Here is an 18,204-nt window from a genome sequence, read left to right as displayed (position 1 = left end):
GTGACCGGCCGCCGCGCGACTTCCAGCGCAGCGGTCCTGCTGGCGGTCGTGGTGGCTTCGCTGCTCGCGGCCGTGGCGGCGCCGGTGGCCGTGGGGGCCGTGGTGGTGCTCGTGGCGGTCGTGGCGGACGCGGTAAGGGAGAGTACAAGTCGAAGGAGCAGCTCTTGGAGGAGTTCCGCAACATGCGCATCACGATGCAGGGCTCCGCGACCGTCCCGCTCGTCACGGTGCCGGAGGCTGGATCTCCCTACGACCTCTTTGGCCCGCGCTCCATCTCCCGCTCCGTCCCTACGGGCTACACCGAGAAGGAGATTGAGGGCATGATGCAGCTGACGGGAGACAAGAGGTGGAAGGGTGAGTAAAACTCGTGGTCGGGTGTGCGGCCCTCAAGTCCCCCGAGATTCTGTCGACAGCGTCCTAAACGGCCTGACCACGACCAGTTTACGAAGCATGTTCCAAGCTGACAGCCCAGTTGAGCAGACGACGCTCCTCGCCCGCCTCGGCGACTACTCGCTCTTCAACGGTCGTATCCCCGAGACCGTTGCCGGTCCCCACGGCGCAGCTCAGCGCGTCAAGTTCGAGCTGCGCAAGAACAAGGCCTACGACCCCGCCACGCAGGCTGTTCCCGCCATGAAGATTGTCACGGACGCCGTTGGTGTCGACCACTAATCGGCTGTGCGCAACCTTCCACAATCTAAAATATCCCGGTCCCTAGAACTACCTAGCATGATGCATTTCCACACTTCCGCAACCGTTCCTTCTTGATACTACTGATATATCGCTACAGACGAAAGCTCAAGGCTTGCCCACCCTCTCCATGTCCTTCTCCCAGCACTTCTTGGCCTCCTTTGCAAACTCGTCGTCGGTCAGGAAGCGCGCCGCCGTGACGGCCATCCCGCCTGCAAACTCGTACGTGAGTTCATGCGCTTTGGGGCTCCTGCAGCGTTCCGTGAACTCAGGCGTGTGGTTCGCCTTGCCCTCCGTGGCCGGGATGGAGAAGTGGGGATGCGCCGCGGGGACAGTGTACGTGACGTTTCCAAAGTCGGTACTCGCTCCTGCGCCCGTGAAGTCGTCGAGCGCGACGAGGACGGGATGTCCCGCATCCTTCATGACAGAGGCGTAGTGGTTCGAGAGGGGTCCATTGTTGCGCAGCTCGTACATCATCGGCGTGACCTCGGTCTGCACCTTGCATCCCGTCGCCTTGCCTGCCGCCTCGAAGAGGGTCGTCAGCTTCGCCGTCAGGTCTTTGACCGACGCAGCGGCGGGGGCGCGGACATAGTACTCCATCCGCGTGTGTGCGGGGACGATGTTGGGCCGGTCGCCGCCCTTCGTGATGATACCGTGCACGCGCACGTCGGGGTGCAGCTGCTGCCTGAGAGCAGAGACAGAGGCGTACGCGATGTGCGCTGCGTCGAGCGCGTTGATGCCGTCCCATGGCGCCATGCCTGCATGCGCGGCGCGGCCGATGAAGTCGACGTTCAGGCCACAGATCGCCAGCGTCGGCACAATGCCGCCGACACCGTACCGCCCGCCCATGAGGCCGGTGGGGTGGATCATCATACTCGCGTCGATGAACTTGAACGCGCCCCGCTCAATGAGGACGCCCTTGCCCACTCCGCCTTCCTCGGCCGGCGTGCCCAGCAGCTCGACCGTGCCCTTGATGTCGTGCTTCTTCATCGCGGCGCGCAAGCCGAGGAGAGCGGCGACACCAGACACGGCGATCAGGTTGTGGCCACAAGCATGGCCGACACCGGGGAGCGCATCGTATTCGGAGCAGAAGGCGAAGGTGCGGCCGCTGCCGTGGGAGTAGGAAGCGCGGAAGGCGGTGTCGAGCTTCTTGTACGGCGTCTCGACATCGAAGCCCTCGTCCTTCAGGAAAGCGGTCAGCTTCGCGCACGCCTTGTGCTCCTCGTAGGATTCCTCGGGATGGTCCGAGATGTAGAGCGAGATCTCAGTGAGTTTCGAGGCGTAGCTGTCAATTGTCTTGCGGATCGTCTCGCGGACCTGGCCGTTAGTCTTCAGCTCACAGGAATGGTGGGCGTGCGACCGAGTGGACTCACCGCGTCATCCTTGAACTCGCTGAACTCCTCGTACGCCGGAAGGTCAGCGTCGCCAGCCGACATCCGCGCAAAGGCGGAAGAGAGGTCGCTGCAGCCGCATGGCTCGAAGTGCTCGACCTCCTTGGGAACGCTGGCGGGCACTTGCTTCGGCTCGCACACATCCCTCTTGACCTCGGCAGTAGGGGGAGCGTATGCAGGCGCGAACTCCGAGTTCTTCTTGAACAGCGCACCAAAGCAGCCCATCTTGATTTCGTGAGCAATGAGCAAGTGAGTGGTAGAGCGAATGCGGAAGCGATGCACCCAAGAAGTCCAGCGTCTATTGATAGCGCAGGTGGGCTAACTGTTCATTACCGCCTTGGTAGCCGCTGGTAGCCGATGACGGACATGCGGACATGACGGGCGAATCCGACAACTGTACCGGACCCGTCGTCTCCGTGCGCGGTGACGGCACGTGGTGCGGAGTGGCCTTGTTCCGTTCAGAGCGTGTTGCGCAATGTACCTCCACACTGGCGTGAACGTCAATGATGCGCGAGAAGCACAGGAAGAATTAGCGACTCGGAACAGAGTCGTGTCTAGAGTCCGCATTCCGAAGGCTATTACGATAGACCTCGTCGGCGGCGGGCAAGGCGGTGGCATTGTGGAAGGGGCGCGGCGTGCTGACACACCACTCTGCGGCGACGAGTGCACGACAGTTTCGCCGCACCGTCGCAGGAGACTCAATCTCGGCTGACACGAGCCGGCGGCAGAGAAAGCCGCAAACGTTGCGCTCAGATCAAGACTTCGGGATGGATGCCTCCACAGCCAGCGAGCGACAGCACGGGCCCCAGCCAAGCAAGCCAATGACGATACGTCATAGCATTTTTCCGCTCAGGCGCCACCTAGGGGGTACTCATGTTCAGCGCGCGGATCCTTGAAATCCAGCAATCTGTAGGACGGGAGTTGGAACAAGAGCATGCCAAGCTTAAAGCGTACGAAGGTCGATATTGCAAGCTTACTCATGGTAAGGGCGTGATTCGGAACGAAGCCAAATATTCGGCCACGCGAGTTGATCGACGCAGGGGGGTGGGACGGGGTCCGGCGTTTGAACACCTTCGGTCGCTGCGGGTGGACGGTGGGACGGTGATTGAACACGGCGAATGAATCCAGACACTCCGCCAGCGCCAGCTTCAGCCTCTCGAAAGCTCCACTGGCGGGGGATGCCATAATATAAAGTCCCAGATGATGCATCCTTGCTCCCCCCTCATCACCATACTGACCCGGATTTCGACAATCCTGCACCGCTTCGACTCCGGCTCATCGAAAACCACTTCACTCGTTATCTCGGCTGGCAACTCGACACCGGCTCCCCCTTCGTTCCCCCCGCGGTACTCCTCTCAGCCTAGCGGCTCCCTAGCGCTCTAGCTCGTTTCGCAACCCGCTCGCCACCGGCTCCCTCCGCAATGTTCACGCCCGTGCAGACCTTCCTGGGCGGGCTGCTCCTGCACCTCTCGACGCAGGGCCTGCTCGAGGACACGGGCCGCGTCTTCGGTATCTCTGGAATCGTCTCCGAGGCCGCATTCGGAGACAAAGCGCGCTGGCGCTGGGCCGTTATTGCCGGTCTTGTCGCTGGTCCCGCGCTCGTGCACACCGTCGGCATCGCGCCGTACGTCCCCGACCCGACGGCGTGGACGTGGACTGCCATGTCCCCTGCGCGCCTTGCCCTCGCCGGCGGCCTTATCGGATTCGGATCGAAGATGGGCTCGGGATGTACTTCGTGAGTACCCAATGTTCTGGCTGAGAACGGCGGCGGCGGGACTTGTGAAGGGCAGGAGACGCCGCCGGCTCCACTCACTCGGTCCGAGGAAGGATCTTGGGAATGCCTGGTTATGACCTCAGCCCAACGCCTAGCATTCCACAATGGCCCTCGCAGTCATCTGCCACAACCGCCCAACCAACCTGCTCTTATTCGCTTGCGGCTAACGTCCAGCGGCCACATGCTCTGTGGTGTCTCGCGCCTGTCTCCGCGTTCGATCGTCGCGACCGCCGTCTTCTTCATGACTGCCGTCCTGACGGCCAAGTTCTTCCCTGCGCCCGTCAACGTCCCTCCTCCCGCGTACCAGCTCGCCCCCTTCTCTGGACAGGGCACGCTCGCGCTCCTCGGCACTGTTCTCGGCTTCGTCGCGGCCAAGAAGTTGATTGACCGCCTCGTCCCGCGCTGCGTCAAGCCCACCGTCCCCGCGCCCGATGCTGCCGAGTGCGAGCGTATCACCGAATCCCCCGCCGGCCTGGCCACTTATCTCTGGGCCGGCCTGTCGTTCGGTGTCGGCCTCGTCATGTCCGGCATGATCTCGAGCCTCAAGGTGCTGGGTTTCCTCCGCCTCCCGCCTCCGCTGGACTCCTTCGACCCCTCGCTCGGCATGGTGATGCTGGGCGGTGTGCTCCCCAATGCGCTCTCGTACTTCGGCATGATGAAGGAGAGCAACGGCCACCCGAAGCCCAGGTTTGGGTGGGAGCAGTGGCGCGTCCCGACGCGCAAGGACATCAACCCGCGCCTCATTGCCGGTGCGGCCATCTTCGGCGTCGGATGGGGCCTCTGCGGCGTCTGTCCCGGTCCCGCCATCTCGACGCTGGGCGAGATCGCCGTCGCGGCAGCCAACGGCGTCAGCCTCGACAAGCTCCAGCCCGGCTTCACCGCCTGGGGCGCTTACATCGCCAACATGCTCGCGGGCATGTATGCTGTCAAGCTCGTCGACAGCGTTATCGCCTGAAGGCGCCAGAGGAGGGAGCGGGACGGCCTCCTCGGCTGAACGTCGAGCCCGGTTCATTTCGTAGATTGACGTTTCACTCCGTCTGTCGAAAACCTACCCATAACACTTATAACAACATGCATTAGAGATATAGCCAATGTCTAGTGGCGCCGAGACAGCCATGGGTGGCCACAAAGAGACTACTGTCCGCTGCCACTGAAGTTTGTCATGACGGGCATGCCGATCCCGCCGCGAGCGACTGCCAAGCCAAATCGATGGCCAAACACGTTCGCAACGGAAACGCGGGCAAGGCACAGTGCATATCAGCGTATCAGCACAGACGCGGTCTGAGCATAGAGCGGATCTAGGTCTGGCCGCCAGAGTGAGGGGACAGTGCGGCGCGTGCGGCGGTCCTTACCGCTCGATCACCGAGAACAGTCGTCGCAGCTAACACGTTGACACCTGCTGCGTTTGGGTGTCAGTGACGACAGACGCAGAGGCGCAGACATTGCGTGGACCGCGGTGCAGACGCTCAACACGCACGATCGCCACTTTAGCAGCTGTACTTGTAGCTGAACATGAAATGGCGCATGCGGAGTGACCTGAACTAATGTAGTGTAACTGCCGAGTTGGGCAGCTGCCACAGGCGGCAAGGGGAAAGGGGGATCGACGTCATAGACCCGGAGCACGCTACCAAACGAGGGGTAGGGGTTATCTGCCCTCCACACCCCACAGCTGTCCTTCTGGTCCAGCAGCCTTGGCGAACTCTGCTCTACTCTAAAGCTGGCGGCGACTAAGGCGTGCACATGGTTTCTATACAGGCACTAAGAGACTGAGTAGAGAAAGGGCTGCGCAAGTTTCGGGGCACTCTTCAAGGACGGAAAGCAGGAGGTACGGTGAGAGCGACGGAAGCAGATGCACGCGACAACAAAGGCAGCATAGCTTTCGCAGGGCGGGGTGGTCCCTGGGCCAAAGTGTCTTGGGCCGCGTACCCTGGTGTCATGGTGTCGTGTACGGTGGCAGCGTGCAGTGGAACGGCTGTCAACAAGCATCAGGCCATCGGCTCACTCTACCCCACTTCCCCCCTGCACGCCGCTCATCGACAACATTGAGGTCGCCTCTCGTCTCTTTTCTGTTCCTCAACTCTCCCACTCCCATCGCTTGCACCACTTGCACCACTTGCCTCGGTGTAGCCTCCCATTCAAACCAACCCAAACCCAGTACCTCAACCACCACACACACCCCAAGCAACTCCGGGGTCCCTGATCGCCCAATCAGTCTCTACCCCCGCTCCCTCCCTCCCCTCCCCCTCTGCGCGCGCAGTTGACATCACCGCACCCCCCAGCACTCGTCATCCCCGCCAGCCAAGCCGACTACCGTCCGCCGCACGCCCGTATCCCGAACGAACGGCCGTCTCATCTGTCCTCTCATCTTTTCCGACACAACCTACGCCCCCACACACACCGCCATGTCCGGTACCGCGACCCCCAAGGAGGAAGGTGAGCTCACCACGACATTCCCCATCACCCCAAACATCCAACACGCATCTCTCACCCCTCTTCCTCTATTGCGGCTCCTCTCGCTTCCCCCCGTGCACAGTTGCTGACACCGCGCTCCCCTCATTGCATGCTACCGCTGCTTTTACTCGGTCAATCTAATCTGTCGTCGTAACGAACTTCCCACCTACACCCAAATGTCCACCCGGTAATTCAACATGGGTCTCCTGAAACAAAAACACAACCGGCAACAACATGATCATGCACACCACCATGACCACCCGAATGCTGTCGCCCGCAAACCCTCCGTCGATGCGAATGGCTCATCAGGCGCCGATGTCCCTCCTGAGCAGAAGGCCGGATGGACCAGCTTCATCAAGCAGCTCGCTCACATGACGGGCGACCTGTCGTCGATGACTGCTCCTCCCTGTGAGTATGAGATCAAAGCTTTGTTGATGAGCGCCCTGCTGACGCCGTCTTCCCCAATATCCCCCTGTGCTGCTCGCTTCACCGTCCTCGAAACGCTCGACGCACTCTGCAACTCGTACGACCTGATCCGTCTGTGCACGCAGTCATCCTGTCCCCCACCTCGCTCACCGAGTTCCCGGCCTACTGGTGCGAGCACCCTGAGCTCTTTGCTGCCATCTCGGAGGGCAAGGACGCCGAGGACCGCGCCGAGCGTGTGCTCAAGTGGTTCATTGCCACCCTGAAGGGCCAGTACACCGTGAGTTTCGTTGTGGAGAGCTTGAACTGATGTCAGACCCGTAACGAGAAGATGGGCTCTGAGAAGAAGCCTCTCAACCCCGTTCTCGGCGAGCTGTTCTACGGCTCATGGCCCGACGTCAACATGCGCGGCGAGACGGAGCTGGTCGTCGAGCAGGTCTCACACCACCCGCCCATCACCGCTTAGTGAGTTGCGCTGACCAGATTTGTAACTGACGTCCAGCTGGATCCAGAACAAGGAGGCTGGCGTCACGCTGCAGGGCCACTCTGGCCAGAAGACCTCGTTCTCTGGTACCGCCATCCACGGTTAGTTCGTGACCGCAAACGGAACTGACGATCAGTCAAGCAGTCTGGTCACGCTCTTCTCCGAGTCAAGCCCAAGAACGGTGACGCCGAGGAGTCGTACCTGATCACGCTCCCCAAGCTGCGTATCGACGGCATCATCTGGGGCTCGCCCTACATCGAGCTTACCGAGACGAGCGCCATCCAGGGCTCGACCGGCTACGCTTCGCACATCGAGTACAAGGGCAAGGGCTACTTCTCTGGCAAGGCGCACTCGTTCAAGGCTGAGCTGTCGAAGAACGGCAAGAAGATCCAGACGTACGAGGGCCAGTGGACGGGTGTCTCGAACGTCGGCTCGGCTAAGGGCCCCGTGTTCTACGACGCGAGCGCGCCCAAGCAGGAGGTCACGGTCAAGCCGATCGACCAGCAGGGCGAGTGGGAGTCGAGGCGGTTGTGGCAGCAGGTCGCGAACGGCATCCGCACCGGCGACTACGAGACGGCCGGCCGGGAGAAGACGCGCATTGAGAACGAGCAGCGCCAGCGCCGCAAGGACGAGCAGGCCGCCGGCACCCCCTGGCAGCTCGTCCGCTTCGAGCACGTCGACTCGGACCCCGAGTTCCAGAAGCTCGCCGCGATGATGTCCGACAAGGCCGTCCCGGCCACCGAGGACGCCTACGTCTTCAAGGGCTAGGCGAACTTCGAACGTTCGCAATAGAGCAGCGAAAGTCCCGGAAAGATCATAGAGTTTAATAGCGTGTCGTGTCGTACTTTGGCAGTTGAGTCTGCATGCATGGTCTGACGTAGCTGAGCGCCGGGCACCGAGCACCGAGCGAAGCGAGGTGCGCGGTCCTATATCGAGATGTCGCACTCATCGACGGATGTTTGTTCGGTTGCCAGTCGTTGCCACTGAAGGCTGAGGCTGAGCGGCTGAGACGCGAGGGGTTCCACCCTCGAGACGTGACGACATACCGCTGTTCCTAGAAGTGGAGGCCATCTTGCCACCCAACACCTTACTATCCACCATGGCGCTCCCGCACTACCTGACGAGCGGTGCATCGAGCCGGGCCCACTACGCGCTGCTCCGCAAGCTAGACGCGGCGGGGACGTTGCACGATGCGGACGAGGCGATCCGGGACGAAGTAGCGCGGTGCAAGGGCGTGCTGGAGGGGAATGTGAGTTCTTGCCACTGGTGACCGGGGTGTGCTTCGCGTGATTCTGAGCCGGGGAGTCATTCCTCCTCCTTTGTCCAGATTGAACTCGGTTTTGGAGGAGAATGAATGGCCAGGAAGGCCAGGAGACCCGACAGACTGTGCTCAACTGGAAGACTGGAAGGAGGAAGCTGCGCACGCTTGCCTCGTTAGCTGACGTACAGCCATCACCCGCTCGTGTCGCCGATACGCTCATTATCCTGCTGCACTGCAGCAGTCTAGCGACGTGTACACTGGATACGGACTTTGCGCTTCTTCCAGCACTCAAACTCGGAGAGGGAGGGGGCGGGATGCGCGAACGGAGATTGGGTGAGTTGCTCCTTCCTCAACTTCCTCACCTTCCCCCCCAGCAGGAGATGTGTTGTCTCGATCACTTCATCTGACACGCAGGATATCGATATCTGATCGAACGGATGCCGCCGGGCCACGAGCTGGGACTGCTGCTCGTGAATACTGTGCGAAAGGTGAGCTGCTGCGTAGGCTTTGGAGCTGACGACAGGTGAGCTAGTGTGGCCTTGACATAGCTGACGGCAGGTGCGCTAGGACCTCACTTTCCAGCTGATAACAGGTAAGCTTCGTTGGGGTAACTGCAGCTGACAGCAGGATCTTGCCTCGGATGACGAGGCGCACGTTCTCCTCGCGCTGTCTGCAATTACAGCTCTGCCGAGCCCCGAACTCGCGCCAGCCGTGTTGCCACTGCTGACGTCAAGAGTGCTCCTAGAGCATGAGCAGTAAGCTTCTGATTCTGTTTCTCAGAGCTAACGCCCAGCCCGAGTATACGACTACGAACCCTCGCGGCCCTCTCTGCGCTCGCAGTGACGGGGGAAGAGTACCCCCTCTCGCTCCGGCAGCTGGGCAAGCTCATCAGGCACGAGCAGGACCCGGGCGTGCTGACTGGACTGCTGCGAGCGTTCACTGCAGCGCTCGAGGTGCGTTATCCCTCCAGCTAACCCACCATCCAGCCAGCTGACATCAGCACGGATCCCGCGAGCTAGACGCCGGCCGGCGGCGTAAAGCGTACGACTCCGTGTTCATCGCGGCCGCGCGGCATGCGGACGGCGGGCCCATTGCTTCGGCCGGCCTCAGGACCGTTACGGCGATTGTGAAGGCGACGACGGGCGAATTAAAGGACCACGTTAGGGAGCAGGCGCAGGGTCTGCTCGAGCAGGTCGGCGAGGGCGCGTCGCTGCCCCCGCCGCCGTCGGTGTCGGTATCGAGGAGCGTGCTCAGCTCGCCGCGCTCGGGGTCGCAGAGTATGCAGCTTCACAGCCCACAGCGGGGCCCGCAACGTGAGCTAACCACTGGTCTTCGCAAGCTGACGCCAGCACACCTCCTCGAGGCGTCTGCGCTCGCTGCGGCGCTGTATGAACTTTCCGGGAGCGTAGACGCTGATCCTCTCTTGTCGCATTTGCGCAACCTCCTCGTTCCCCGAGCCAAGGGCAAGTCGACCCGGTCGCCGAGCAAGGCGGAACCCAAAGGCCCGGATGCCAACACACATGTCTTCGTGCTACGCTGTCTATCCCTCCTGCCGTCGGCCGTGTGGCAACCTGGCCTGCGGGACGAGCACATGTCGGCGATCATGAGCGGGACGGAGTCGTTGGACCCGACGGTCCGGAGAGCTGTAAGCTCAAAACCCCTCGAAGAGCTGACATCAGACACTCCGCCTCCTAGCGCGTGAGAACGCATCGCTCCTCGACGCAGCGCTGGACCGACATCTGGGAAAGTGTCGGGGTAACGACGTCGCGGGCCGGACCGACGCGGCGGCGCGCGCGTCCGAGGTGATCGAGATCCGCTCCGAGGGTCTGCCAGATCAAGAACGTGCCAAGGCGCTCGTCTCGGGGGTGACGCGGATATCCCAAGCCCTAGAAGGGATCTGGGTCGACGGCGTGCGGCTCCTCGGCGGACTCATGCGCGTCGGGAGCGCCGAGTTCTGTCGCGCAGTTGTGCAAGCTGCAGCGCAGGGTCTGCAGAAGGAGACGGAACAGACCCTCGTCGTCGCGCTTGCGACTGTGGCGTGCGAGTTCCCGTGTCCCGGTGATGCGCCGGCGGTTGTGCGCGCACTGATGCGGTGTCTCCCGGATCTGGAGCGTGAGTGCAGTATGGGCGAAGCTATCCGGTAGAAGCTGACAGCAGCGAGCGTGCAGGAGATTGGCATGCTGGCGCTCGGCGCGCAGCTCGCCCTCATTCCCGAACGGGAGCGGGGATCGCTTGTCGACGACTCCCTCCGTGCCCTCGACAGTCTGAAGGCGAAGAGCGTGAAGCATATCGCAAAGGTAAGCTGTGCATTATTCGGAGGCTAGCTGACATCAGCGCTGCACGCAACTTTCGCTCGTACTGGAACGCGGCGAGCTGGAGAAACTGCGGCATCGGACACTCGAAGCTGTCCTCGCGGCCGTGCAGGAGGCATACGCCGAGGCGACCAAGTCCGCCCCAGCCTCTCCAGCAATGAGCGATTCGACCCTGGGACCGCGGAAAAAGCCCAAGTCTGGCTTGCGATACAGTTATGCTCAGCCTAAGCGGACACCAACGCCCAAGAGCCCCATGAGCCCCATGAGTCCCAGGAGTCCGGGCAGTGCCAGCTCGGGCACAGAGGGCAAGGGCAAGAGCAAGGACAGGGGGAGAAGCAAGGTGCTCAAGTCGCCAAAGAGTCCGCTGGAGCGAGCCGCAGAACTGGCAGACTTCAAGGCCATGGGGCGGAGTATGCTGGCCGAGGACGAGCTGGCCCTCGACGAGCTGAGATTAGGCGGTAGATAGAAACAAACGTCTTGTAGAGGACCGTGTAAACTTATGCATACTCGTGTAAAGCTTCTACTATAGTCTGCCCTTCTACTGCGGGAACACCTCCTGGATGCCCTTGACAACAGCATCGACCAACTCGTCAATCTCCGCCTCAGAAACAGTGTAAGGAGGACAGAGCATGATGTGGTCGCCTGTGATCCTAGTCGCAGCACCATGGTACACTGCCGCGCCATGCTCGAGAATCGCATTAGCCACCTTGTCGGCCACATGCTCGCCGGGTGCAAAGGGCGCCTTGGATTCCTTGTCGGCGACAAACTCGATGCCCTGGAAGAGACCCAGGCCGCGGACGTTCCCGACGTGCGGCAGGGGACTGACGCGCTCCTCGAGGAGACGGCGGAGATATTGCCCGCGTCGCGCGCATTGGCGGACTCTGGAGGTCAGCGCGTACTCCCTTATTTCACCTCAGCCCCGAGCCACTCTGAAAGCTGGACGGGCATCATCATGATACTGTACGAGGAGACAAGCTCTCGCTCCGCTTCGAGCTGACGAGCTATAAAATTACTCACAAATCGTGCTTCTCCATATACTCGTAAACCGCCAGGCCGGCCGCGACGCCAGTGCCAGAGGACTGGAACGTGTACCCGTTCCTAAACGCGCCGGATCCGCCCTCGAGGCCCTCACACACTTTCCTGCTGACCAGAACAGCGCTGAGGGGCGCATATCCACCACACAGGCCCTTGCCCAATGTCTGGATATCCGGCCTCGCTTCCTCCCCCCATCCCTCTCCCTCGGCATCTTCGCTTTCTTCGCCCTCACCACCCAACCGCTCAGGCAAGGAGGAAGGGGCCAGATCGTTCATCCACGCATGCAGCTTGCCCGTCCGCCCGGCGCCGCACATGATCTCGTCGAGACAGAAGAGCACGCCGTACTTCTCGCACACACGCTTCATTGCGCAGAGATACCCGGGAACGAAGGGGACGCAGCCCGCCGCGGCGCCGACGACGGGTTCGGCGAAGAAGGCGGCGACGCGGTCAGGACCGAGGGAGAGGATCTTCTCCTCGAGCTCCGTGGCTAGGCGGGCGACGTACGCTGCTTCCGTCTCGGAGGGAGATTGGTGGCGATAGCTGTTGCACGGCGAGACGGCGTGGAAGTGGGCCGACAATAACGGCTCGTTGAACTCGCGCCGCGCCATGTGTCTGCCCAGAGAGAGCGCTGGGGTCAGCTCGACCTAAAGGGGGAACTACAGGGGGGACTCACCGCCAAGCGTGTTGCCATGATAACTCGCCTCGCGCGCGATAAACTCGGTCCGTTGACGCTCGCCCCGCTCGACATGATACTGTCTTGCAAGCTTGATCGCGCTTTCCACAGCCTCAGAGCCGCCAGAGAGGAACACGGCCCGCTCCATCCCGCTATCTCTGCACATCCGCCTCGCGAGTTCCTCGGCGGGCTGGATCGCAAACAGCGCTGAAGAGACATAGGGCAGTGTGCTGATTTGCGACGAGACCGCGGAGATAATCTCGGGCACACCGTGTCCTACACTGACGACTGCGGCGCCACCACTCCCGTCCAGAATGCGCTGCCCCGAGGACGTGTACAGATACGAACCCCGCGCGTGGGTCACGATCGGCAGCACGACTTTTAGGTTGCGGTGCAGGACTGAGGAGTCTGTGACGTTGTGCGTGTTCTGCTCATCGGTGGGTGCGGGCTTTGATTCAGAGCCGAGAGGCTTGGACGGCTTGAGGCCGTTGGTAGTTGGGGCCGCAGGGGTGGCGGCGATCGTGTCGGCCGTCATTGCGTCTTCCTTGATCGGCTCGTGAGTGAGTGAGTGAGGAATGTGTGAGTAGTGAGGAGAGACGAAGGGTCACGAAGGGTCGTTTTCTTTTTGTACATCCGTGTCGTGTCGGGCTTCTCCCGCATTCCCCACCGGGCAACTCACGCGAGAGGATCTGGCGAGCAGACCGAGGATGGTACACGACACACGACAGTGCAGACGCCGCACACCGCAGCACGCAGCACGCAGCATGCCGTGACGTCGTACGAAAGCAAGTGGGCAGATCGGGCTGGCCGATCCCTCTCAGAGCTCGGGCCAGATCTTCGGAGATCGCCGGATCCCTGAGTCGAGATAACCTCTCCGAGTCGTTTATCTCTTCTTCGTCTCCCCAAAACACTTCTTTCAAGCGACTACGTTCAGGCACTTTCTTCCTGCGTGACGTCCAAACATCGCCTCCCTCTCCTCTTGGTACTATCCGTTGAAGCAATGTTGAGTTAACAAGGCTCAGAAGTAGTAGACACAGGACCGTTGGAAAGCTCGATTCTGCGGCGACTTATCTCCAATCTGTGCCAGTCGGCGATTTCCCGGCGCTTTCACCCCAGCAGATTCACTCACAATGTCTAATCACGGCTCGCCACTAGCCTCACACTCGCTCGCTGCGCTCGCTCGGTGTGATAATGGTGCATTATTCTACAGATGAGATTCCAAGATATGTACATGATAATCGTTATTCTCGTAACATCGAGTCGCCCGAGTTGCAGAGACGCTATCCGCAACCCTCGACACTCGCTCGCCTCCGGGTCGGTCACGGCTCGCTCAGAGTGCAACACCGATCTCATCCTCGGCCACCTCATCGGGCGCCCTGAGGTGAATGGGCTTGAACTCCCCACTCGCATTCGACCCCTCGTACAGCGTCTGCAGGCTCCTCCTGCGTTCCGCGTCCGGGCTCGTGGCCAGCGGCACAGTAGCCGCTATCGGCTGCAGGGACATGCCCTTCTGTTTCCTCGCGCCCGAGGCGCCAGGACGCGTCAGACTTGATGCCCGGGTGAGAGAAGATTGCCGGGAGAGCGAAGGGGAGCGGCTCGGCGTGTGCGGCCCGGTGGGCGAGAGTGCGCGCGGCGAGATGGGCGATGGTGATTTGAGGGGAGGGGACATGGTCGCCATCCGGCCAGGCGGGGGAGAGACCATGCGCGCAGAAGTCGGGGAGAGGACGCGCGGCGCACTGCGAGGCGACCACGCCGTCGGCGGAGGCGAGGACACTCTTGAGCTCGGCGTCGGCGAGGTCACGCGAGACGAGGGCGTCGGCGAGCCAATCCGCCCGCTCGTCGGCGACGTGACTCTAAACGTCGGCGAGCCGATGCGGGGGAGTCCGAATTGGGGCTGGGGAAGGCCGAACTGCGGCTGAACCGGCGAAAGCACTGTTGGCGAGCGGGACGGCGACGCAACGAGACGGGGTGCGCTGCTCGTCGATTGGGGCGTTGTCACGCGGGCGGAAGCAGGTGTGCTGTTGGGAGTCGAGATGCGCGAGTCTGGAGTAGAGTCCGGCTTCGACTCCTTGGGCACCGTCGCTGGCGACTAGGGAGCTGGTTGCCTGCTGTACCCCTTCCTCTGCCTGATGACGCCAAACACCCCCTCGAGCTCCTGCATGACCTGGCCACGCACTTCGGGCTCGGGGGAGGGCTCCTTGCTGTTGGCGGTCAGGCGGTCCATGGCCGCACCCCGCGCGCGTGCCTCCTTGGCGGCCTTCATGCGCTCGTCACGGGACAAGGTCGCCTTTGGTCGCGGCGCAGGTGCCGGCGGGATCGCCGCCTCAAACACCTCGTCAATGCCCGGCGGCGGGAGGAACTCCTGATACGGCTCAGAGTCGGGCGGCACGTCCTCGCCAGAGACGAGACGTTCAATCTCGTCCTCCTCCTGATCAACTGCCTCCCACGCACGCAGGAAGCCGGGCTCCATGTCCGCGCTGGACGCACTGATCGGCATGATTTCCGAGTCGGTCGGGTCCGTCGCGCCCGCTTCGGAAACATTCGTAGAGCGCACCGCTTCGCGGCCGCGCTCGACTTGGCGCAGCATCCCGCCTACGTCGCTGCGCACGTCCGCCCAGATGGAGGCTAAAATGTCTGGCTCGAGCGTGACGCCGCGCTGCCGCAGCTCATCGCAGCGCGCCCACACTCGTGCGAGCGTGCGCTGCAGCTCATCGACGCTGGATAACATTGGGTCGGACCGCGGAGCAAACTCGACAGGTCCGTCGTCAATGTTACCGAGCGGCGCCGCGGGGGATGAGTGCCGCTTCGCACTCTCGGCGAGAGCCCGCTGCGCGCTGAGCTCCTTCTCGGCCTCCTCGCGCGCACTATCCAAGCTCTCCCGGCTCATGGCCATCGCCTCGGTGAGCTTCTGCATCTCCCCGCACACGTCGTCCCAATAGCTACTGCTACGGGGCTCGGCGAAGCGCAGGCCGAGAAGACAGCAAGCCACTCGTCGTCGCTTCAGGTGCACGCCATGGCAGGACGCCTTCAATCCGCCGAGTGTAAGCGGCGAGATCGATGGCACACGCTGGAACGGCTGGTGTACGCCGAGCGAGGCTGAGCGCGGAGAGTGACCCAGCCCAAGAGCGTTCTGTTCACCGAGCAGCTGCTGCACACGCTTGCCAGCCGGTCCCTGGTCGAGGAGCAGCGATGACCGCTTTGACGCAGCCGAGCCGTCCGGCGACGACAACAACGTCTGGCCCTCTAGCGTGGTCGATGACCGTCTGCTCGACATTGCCTCTGACTGCGCCATCGCCGCCGTACCCGCCGAGCCGCTCTCCAAAATGATCGAGTTACGGTTGCGCGACTTGGACTCGACGACCTGCTGCTGCGGCGTCGACTTTGGCGGGCTGATCTGAGTGTTCCAAATACTCGACGCTCGCTTGTTTGGCGTCGACAGGGAGGCGGACATGGTCAGCGGCCGCAAACCGGACCTCACGGGCTCGGTCACGTTCCGCTTTCCTTCCAACGCAGCCAACGCATCCGAGTGTGCGCTGCGGTTCGTGTACTGCAGCGAGCTCGCGCGCGTCAGGCCGCCGGCGTTCGCTTCGACGAGCGTCTGTTCCCGCTGCAGGTCGAGGTTGTAAGGCGTCTGGAGCGACCGCCGCTTGGCGCTCGACATGTTGGAAGTCGCGCGCGCCTTGGCGAGCTCGGCCGCCTGCTCAGCACTCGAGCTGGGCGGCGTGTGGATGTAAGGAATGTCCTGCAGCGATCGTCGGAACGGTGACTGTGACGGCCGCATGTGGAAGGACGTGGGTGAGGTGGTTCGGGCCGACGCAGGGAAGCTGGACGGCGCAGCGTTCGCAGGGAAACTCGAGGGCGCAGCGTCTGGGCGCTCCAGGGTGTGCCCCGTGTGTCCCGTGTGCGCTAGTGGGGAAGCTCGCTTGGGAGTGAAAGACATCATGACTGCACGGCTCGCTGGTCCAACTGGCGGGCGTGCCCCATTAAGCTGTTCCGGAAGCGATGAAGGCGCCAAGCTGCTGCTCTCGGTCGACGAGCTCGCGACAGACATCGCTTCGTCGCCATCGTTTCCTCGCGTTTCAACCGACGCTTCCCGCTGGTGCTGGCTGTGGTATGGTCGCAGAGGGGATGCGGCCGGCGAGTGGTCGAAGCCTCTGCTCTCCGACCGCTTATGACGAAGTTGGCGCACTGGCAGAGGGGTGAACCGATCATTGGCGTCGGGTGCCGCAGCCGCAGGCGTGCTCGGATCATCACCCATGGTTACAGCCTCCGAAGTTGATAACGAGCGTTGCCGGTGAGGTACAGGCGTCGTTGTGCTTCCTTCGCTGCCGCTGCTGGACGCGCGTCTCCTGCGGTTCCCGAGCACGGGAATGTCGTACATGTCTCCGAGCACGGCAAGTTCGCTGCGGTCGGCCATCGGGATCAGCGTCGACGTCGTTCCCGCCAGGCTGTCGGTCATGTCGGAGAACAGTCGGTGAAGGGCGATCCTGAGGCTGTGGCCACTCTCAAGGTCGTCGGGGCGAGGCGCCAAAAGGGACATGGCAGTTCCGATGGCCTGGTCGAGGTTTCGCGACTCTGCGAGCAGCGCGTTCAGCGTGTTGAACACCCGAGTCGTGCTATCCTCGGACGGCTTCGGCTCCTCCTTTGCGGCTTCAGTCGAATCAACTTGTGGGGCTTTCGCCATTTCCGAGGTCGAATCACTTTTCGAGGGTAGCAGCAGGGCAGCGCCACCCGCGACCGCCGCCGATGGGACGAGCAACATGGACAGCCCTAGGACATACAGGACTGACACGATGACAAACGCGCTCGCAGCGTAAATGTCCCATCGGTGCTGCTGCGATTGCACGATCATCTGCAGTTTGTCGTCGGCTTCTGGCGGCACTGGCGGGTTGTCCTCCTCCTGTGCGCTCACGAGCGACAGGATCTGCGTCTTCTCGAGCAGCCCGCTCGAGGCAACGAGATACTGGAATCGCTCTGTGAAGCCATCGTCTGTCGGTCGTCGTAGCACTGGTGGTCGGCTCAACGGCGATCGTGATGGGGACGGTGTCGGTAATGACGACGGCGTCGCGGACGGGGACAATGAGGGTGATGTCGGGCTCCGGTCTGAGCGCATTGGTGTCGGGGTGGACGGAACCTTGAGGCGCTGTTCGGCAGCCTTGGCGAGGTCGAGATGAGTGACGGGAGGACCAGGGCTAGTTGGAATGCCCTTTGTATAGAACGGAGTGGATTGCCGCCTGCTCTTTCGTCGATCACGGTCAGTGGCAGGTGTGGTGGGGGTGGAGGAGGATGAGGGCGATGAGGCTAATCCCCTGTCCGCATCGAATGACTTTTCTACATCTGAGGGTGTGAGTGAGTGAGACTGATTGGGCGTGCGCAACATACCGGCAAGATAGTCAGTTAGCGGGGAGGGCTCAGGCCGTTCGGACGCTGGCACGGTGTCCGAGGTCATTGCTGCATAGCCGGGGCGGTGTCAGGCGGGAGTGTGCGAGTGTCGCGGATTGTGTGGGTGAGGGTATGACGATGGGAGTGAATACGGTATCAGTCGAGCTAGAGGTATAATCGGCTGGGCAGCGGAAGCGATAAGATATGATATGTGAGTGTGTTTGTTGACAGGAGGTAGTGTTGAGAAAGAGAGAACGATGATGGGATGAGTGTTGGGTTCGTTGCATTGGTGGTGGTCGGTCGTTGGTCGACGCGCTACGGGTTGGCGGCA

General features: G+C 62.1%; 7 protein-coding genes across 7 annotated transcripts; 4 read left to right on the top strand and 3 right to left on the bottom strand.

The window, feature by feature from the left end:
• Positions 1-194: 194 nt before the first annotated feature.
• Positions 195-669, top strand: A1Q1_02294 (uncharacterized protein; the record flags this gene model as incomplete). The annotated part of the gene is made up of 2 exons (XM_014325239.1): positions 195-354; positions 473-669. 2 exons carry the CDS (start codon positions 195-197, stop codon positions 667-669), a joined length of 357 nt encoding a protein of 118 aa, XP_014180714.1.
• Positions 670-795: 126 nt separating this feature from the next.
• On the bottom strand, positions 796-2,303 carry A1Q1_02293 (amidohydrolase; the record flags this gene model as incomplete). The annotated part of the gene is made up of 2 exons (XM_014325238.1): positions 796-2,004; positions 2,061-2,303. The coding sequence occupies 2 exons, from the start codon at positions 2,301-2,303 to the stop codon at positions 796-798; spliced, it is 1,452 nt and encodes a 483-aa protein (XP_014180713.1).
• A 1,196-nt stretch (positions 2,304-3,499) lies between these two features.
• On the top strand, positions 3,500-4,807 carry A1Q1_02292 (uncharacterized protein; the record flags this gene model as incomplete). The annotated part of the gene is made up of 2 exons (XM_014325237.1): positions 3,500-3,813; positions 3,970-4,807. The coding sequence occupies 2 exons, from the start codon at positions 3,500-3,502 to the stop codon at positions 4,805-4,807; spliced, it is 1,152 nt and encodes a 383-aa protein (XP_014180712.1).
• A 1,693-nt stretch (positions 4,808-6,500) lies between these two features.
• On the top strand, positions 6,501-7,978 carry A1Q1_02291 (oxysterol binding protein; the record flags this gene model as incomplete). Its single annotated transcript, XM_014325236.1, has 5 exons — positions 6,501-6,711; positions 6,855-7,006; positions 7,058-7,191; positions 7,229-7,311; positions 7,377-7,978. 5 exons carry the CDS (start codon positions 6,501-6,503, stop codon positions 7,976-7,978), a joined length of 1,182 nt encoding a protein of 393 aa, XP_014180711.1.
• A 582-nt stretch (positions 7,979-8,560) lies between these two features.
• A1Q1_02290 (uncharacterized protein) lies at positions 8,561-11,249 on the top strand (the record flags this gene model as incomplete). Its single annotated transcript, XM_014325235.1, has 8 exons — positions 8,561-8,804; positions 8,886-8,959; positions 9,004-9,029; positions 9,252-9,424; positions 9,491-10,116; positions 10,220-10,583; positions 10,629-10,768; positions 10,896-11,249. The coding sequence occupies 8 exons, from the start codon at positions 8,561-8,563 to the stop codon at positions 11,247-11,249; spliced, it is 2,001 nt and encodes a 666-aa protein (XP_014180710.1).
• Positions 11,250-11,321: 72 nt separating this feature from the next.
• On the bottom strand, positions 11,322-13,026 carry A1Q1_02289 (uncharacterized protein; the record flags this gene model as incomplete). Its single annotated transcript, XM_014325234.1, has 3 exons — positions 11,322-11,685; positions 11,801-12,446; positions 12,492-13,026. The coding sequence occupies 3 exons, from the start codon at positions 13,024-13,026 to the stop codon at positions 11,322-11,324; spliced, it is 1,545 nt and encodes a 514-aa protein (XP_014180709.1).
• Positions 13,027-13,855: 829 nt separating this feature from the next.
• A1Q1_02288 (uncharacterized protein) lies at positions 13,856-17,940 on the bottom strand (the record flags this gene model as incomplete). Its single annotated transcript, XM_014325233.1, has 3 exons — positions 13,856-14,344; positions 14,402-14,617; positions 14,668-17,940. The coding sequence occupies 3 exons, from the start codon at positions 17,938-17,940 to the stop codon at positions 13,856-13,858; spliced, it is 3,978 nt and encodes a 1,325-aa protein (XP_014180708.1).
• Positions 17,941-18,204: the final 264 nt, after the last annotated feature.

Source organism: Trichosporon asahii (genome assembly GCF_000293215.1).
Source record: "Trichosporon asahii var. asahii CBS 2479 unplaced genomic scaffold scaffold00050, whole genome shotgun sequence".
NCBI classification, from domain to species: Eukaryota; Fungi; Basidiomycota; class Tremellomycetes; order Trichosporonales; family Trichosporonaceae; genus Trichosporon; species Trichosporon asahii.
The sequence above is the reverse complement of the archived record's forward strand: the minus strand, read 5'-3'. Positions and strand labels throughout refer to the sequence as shown.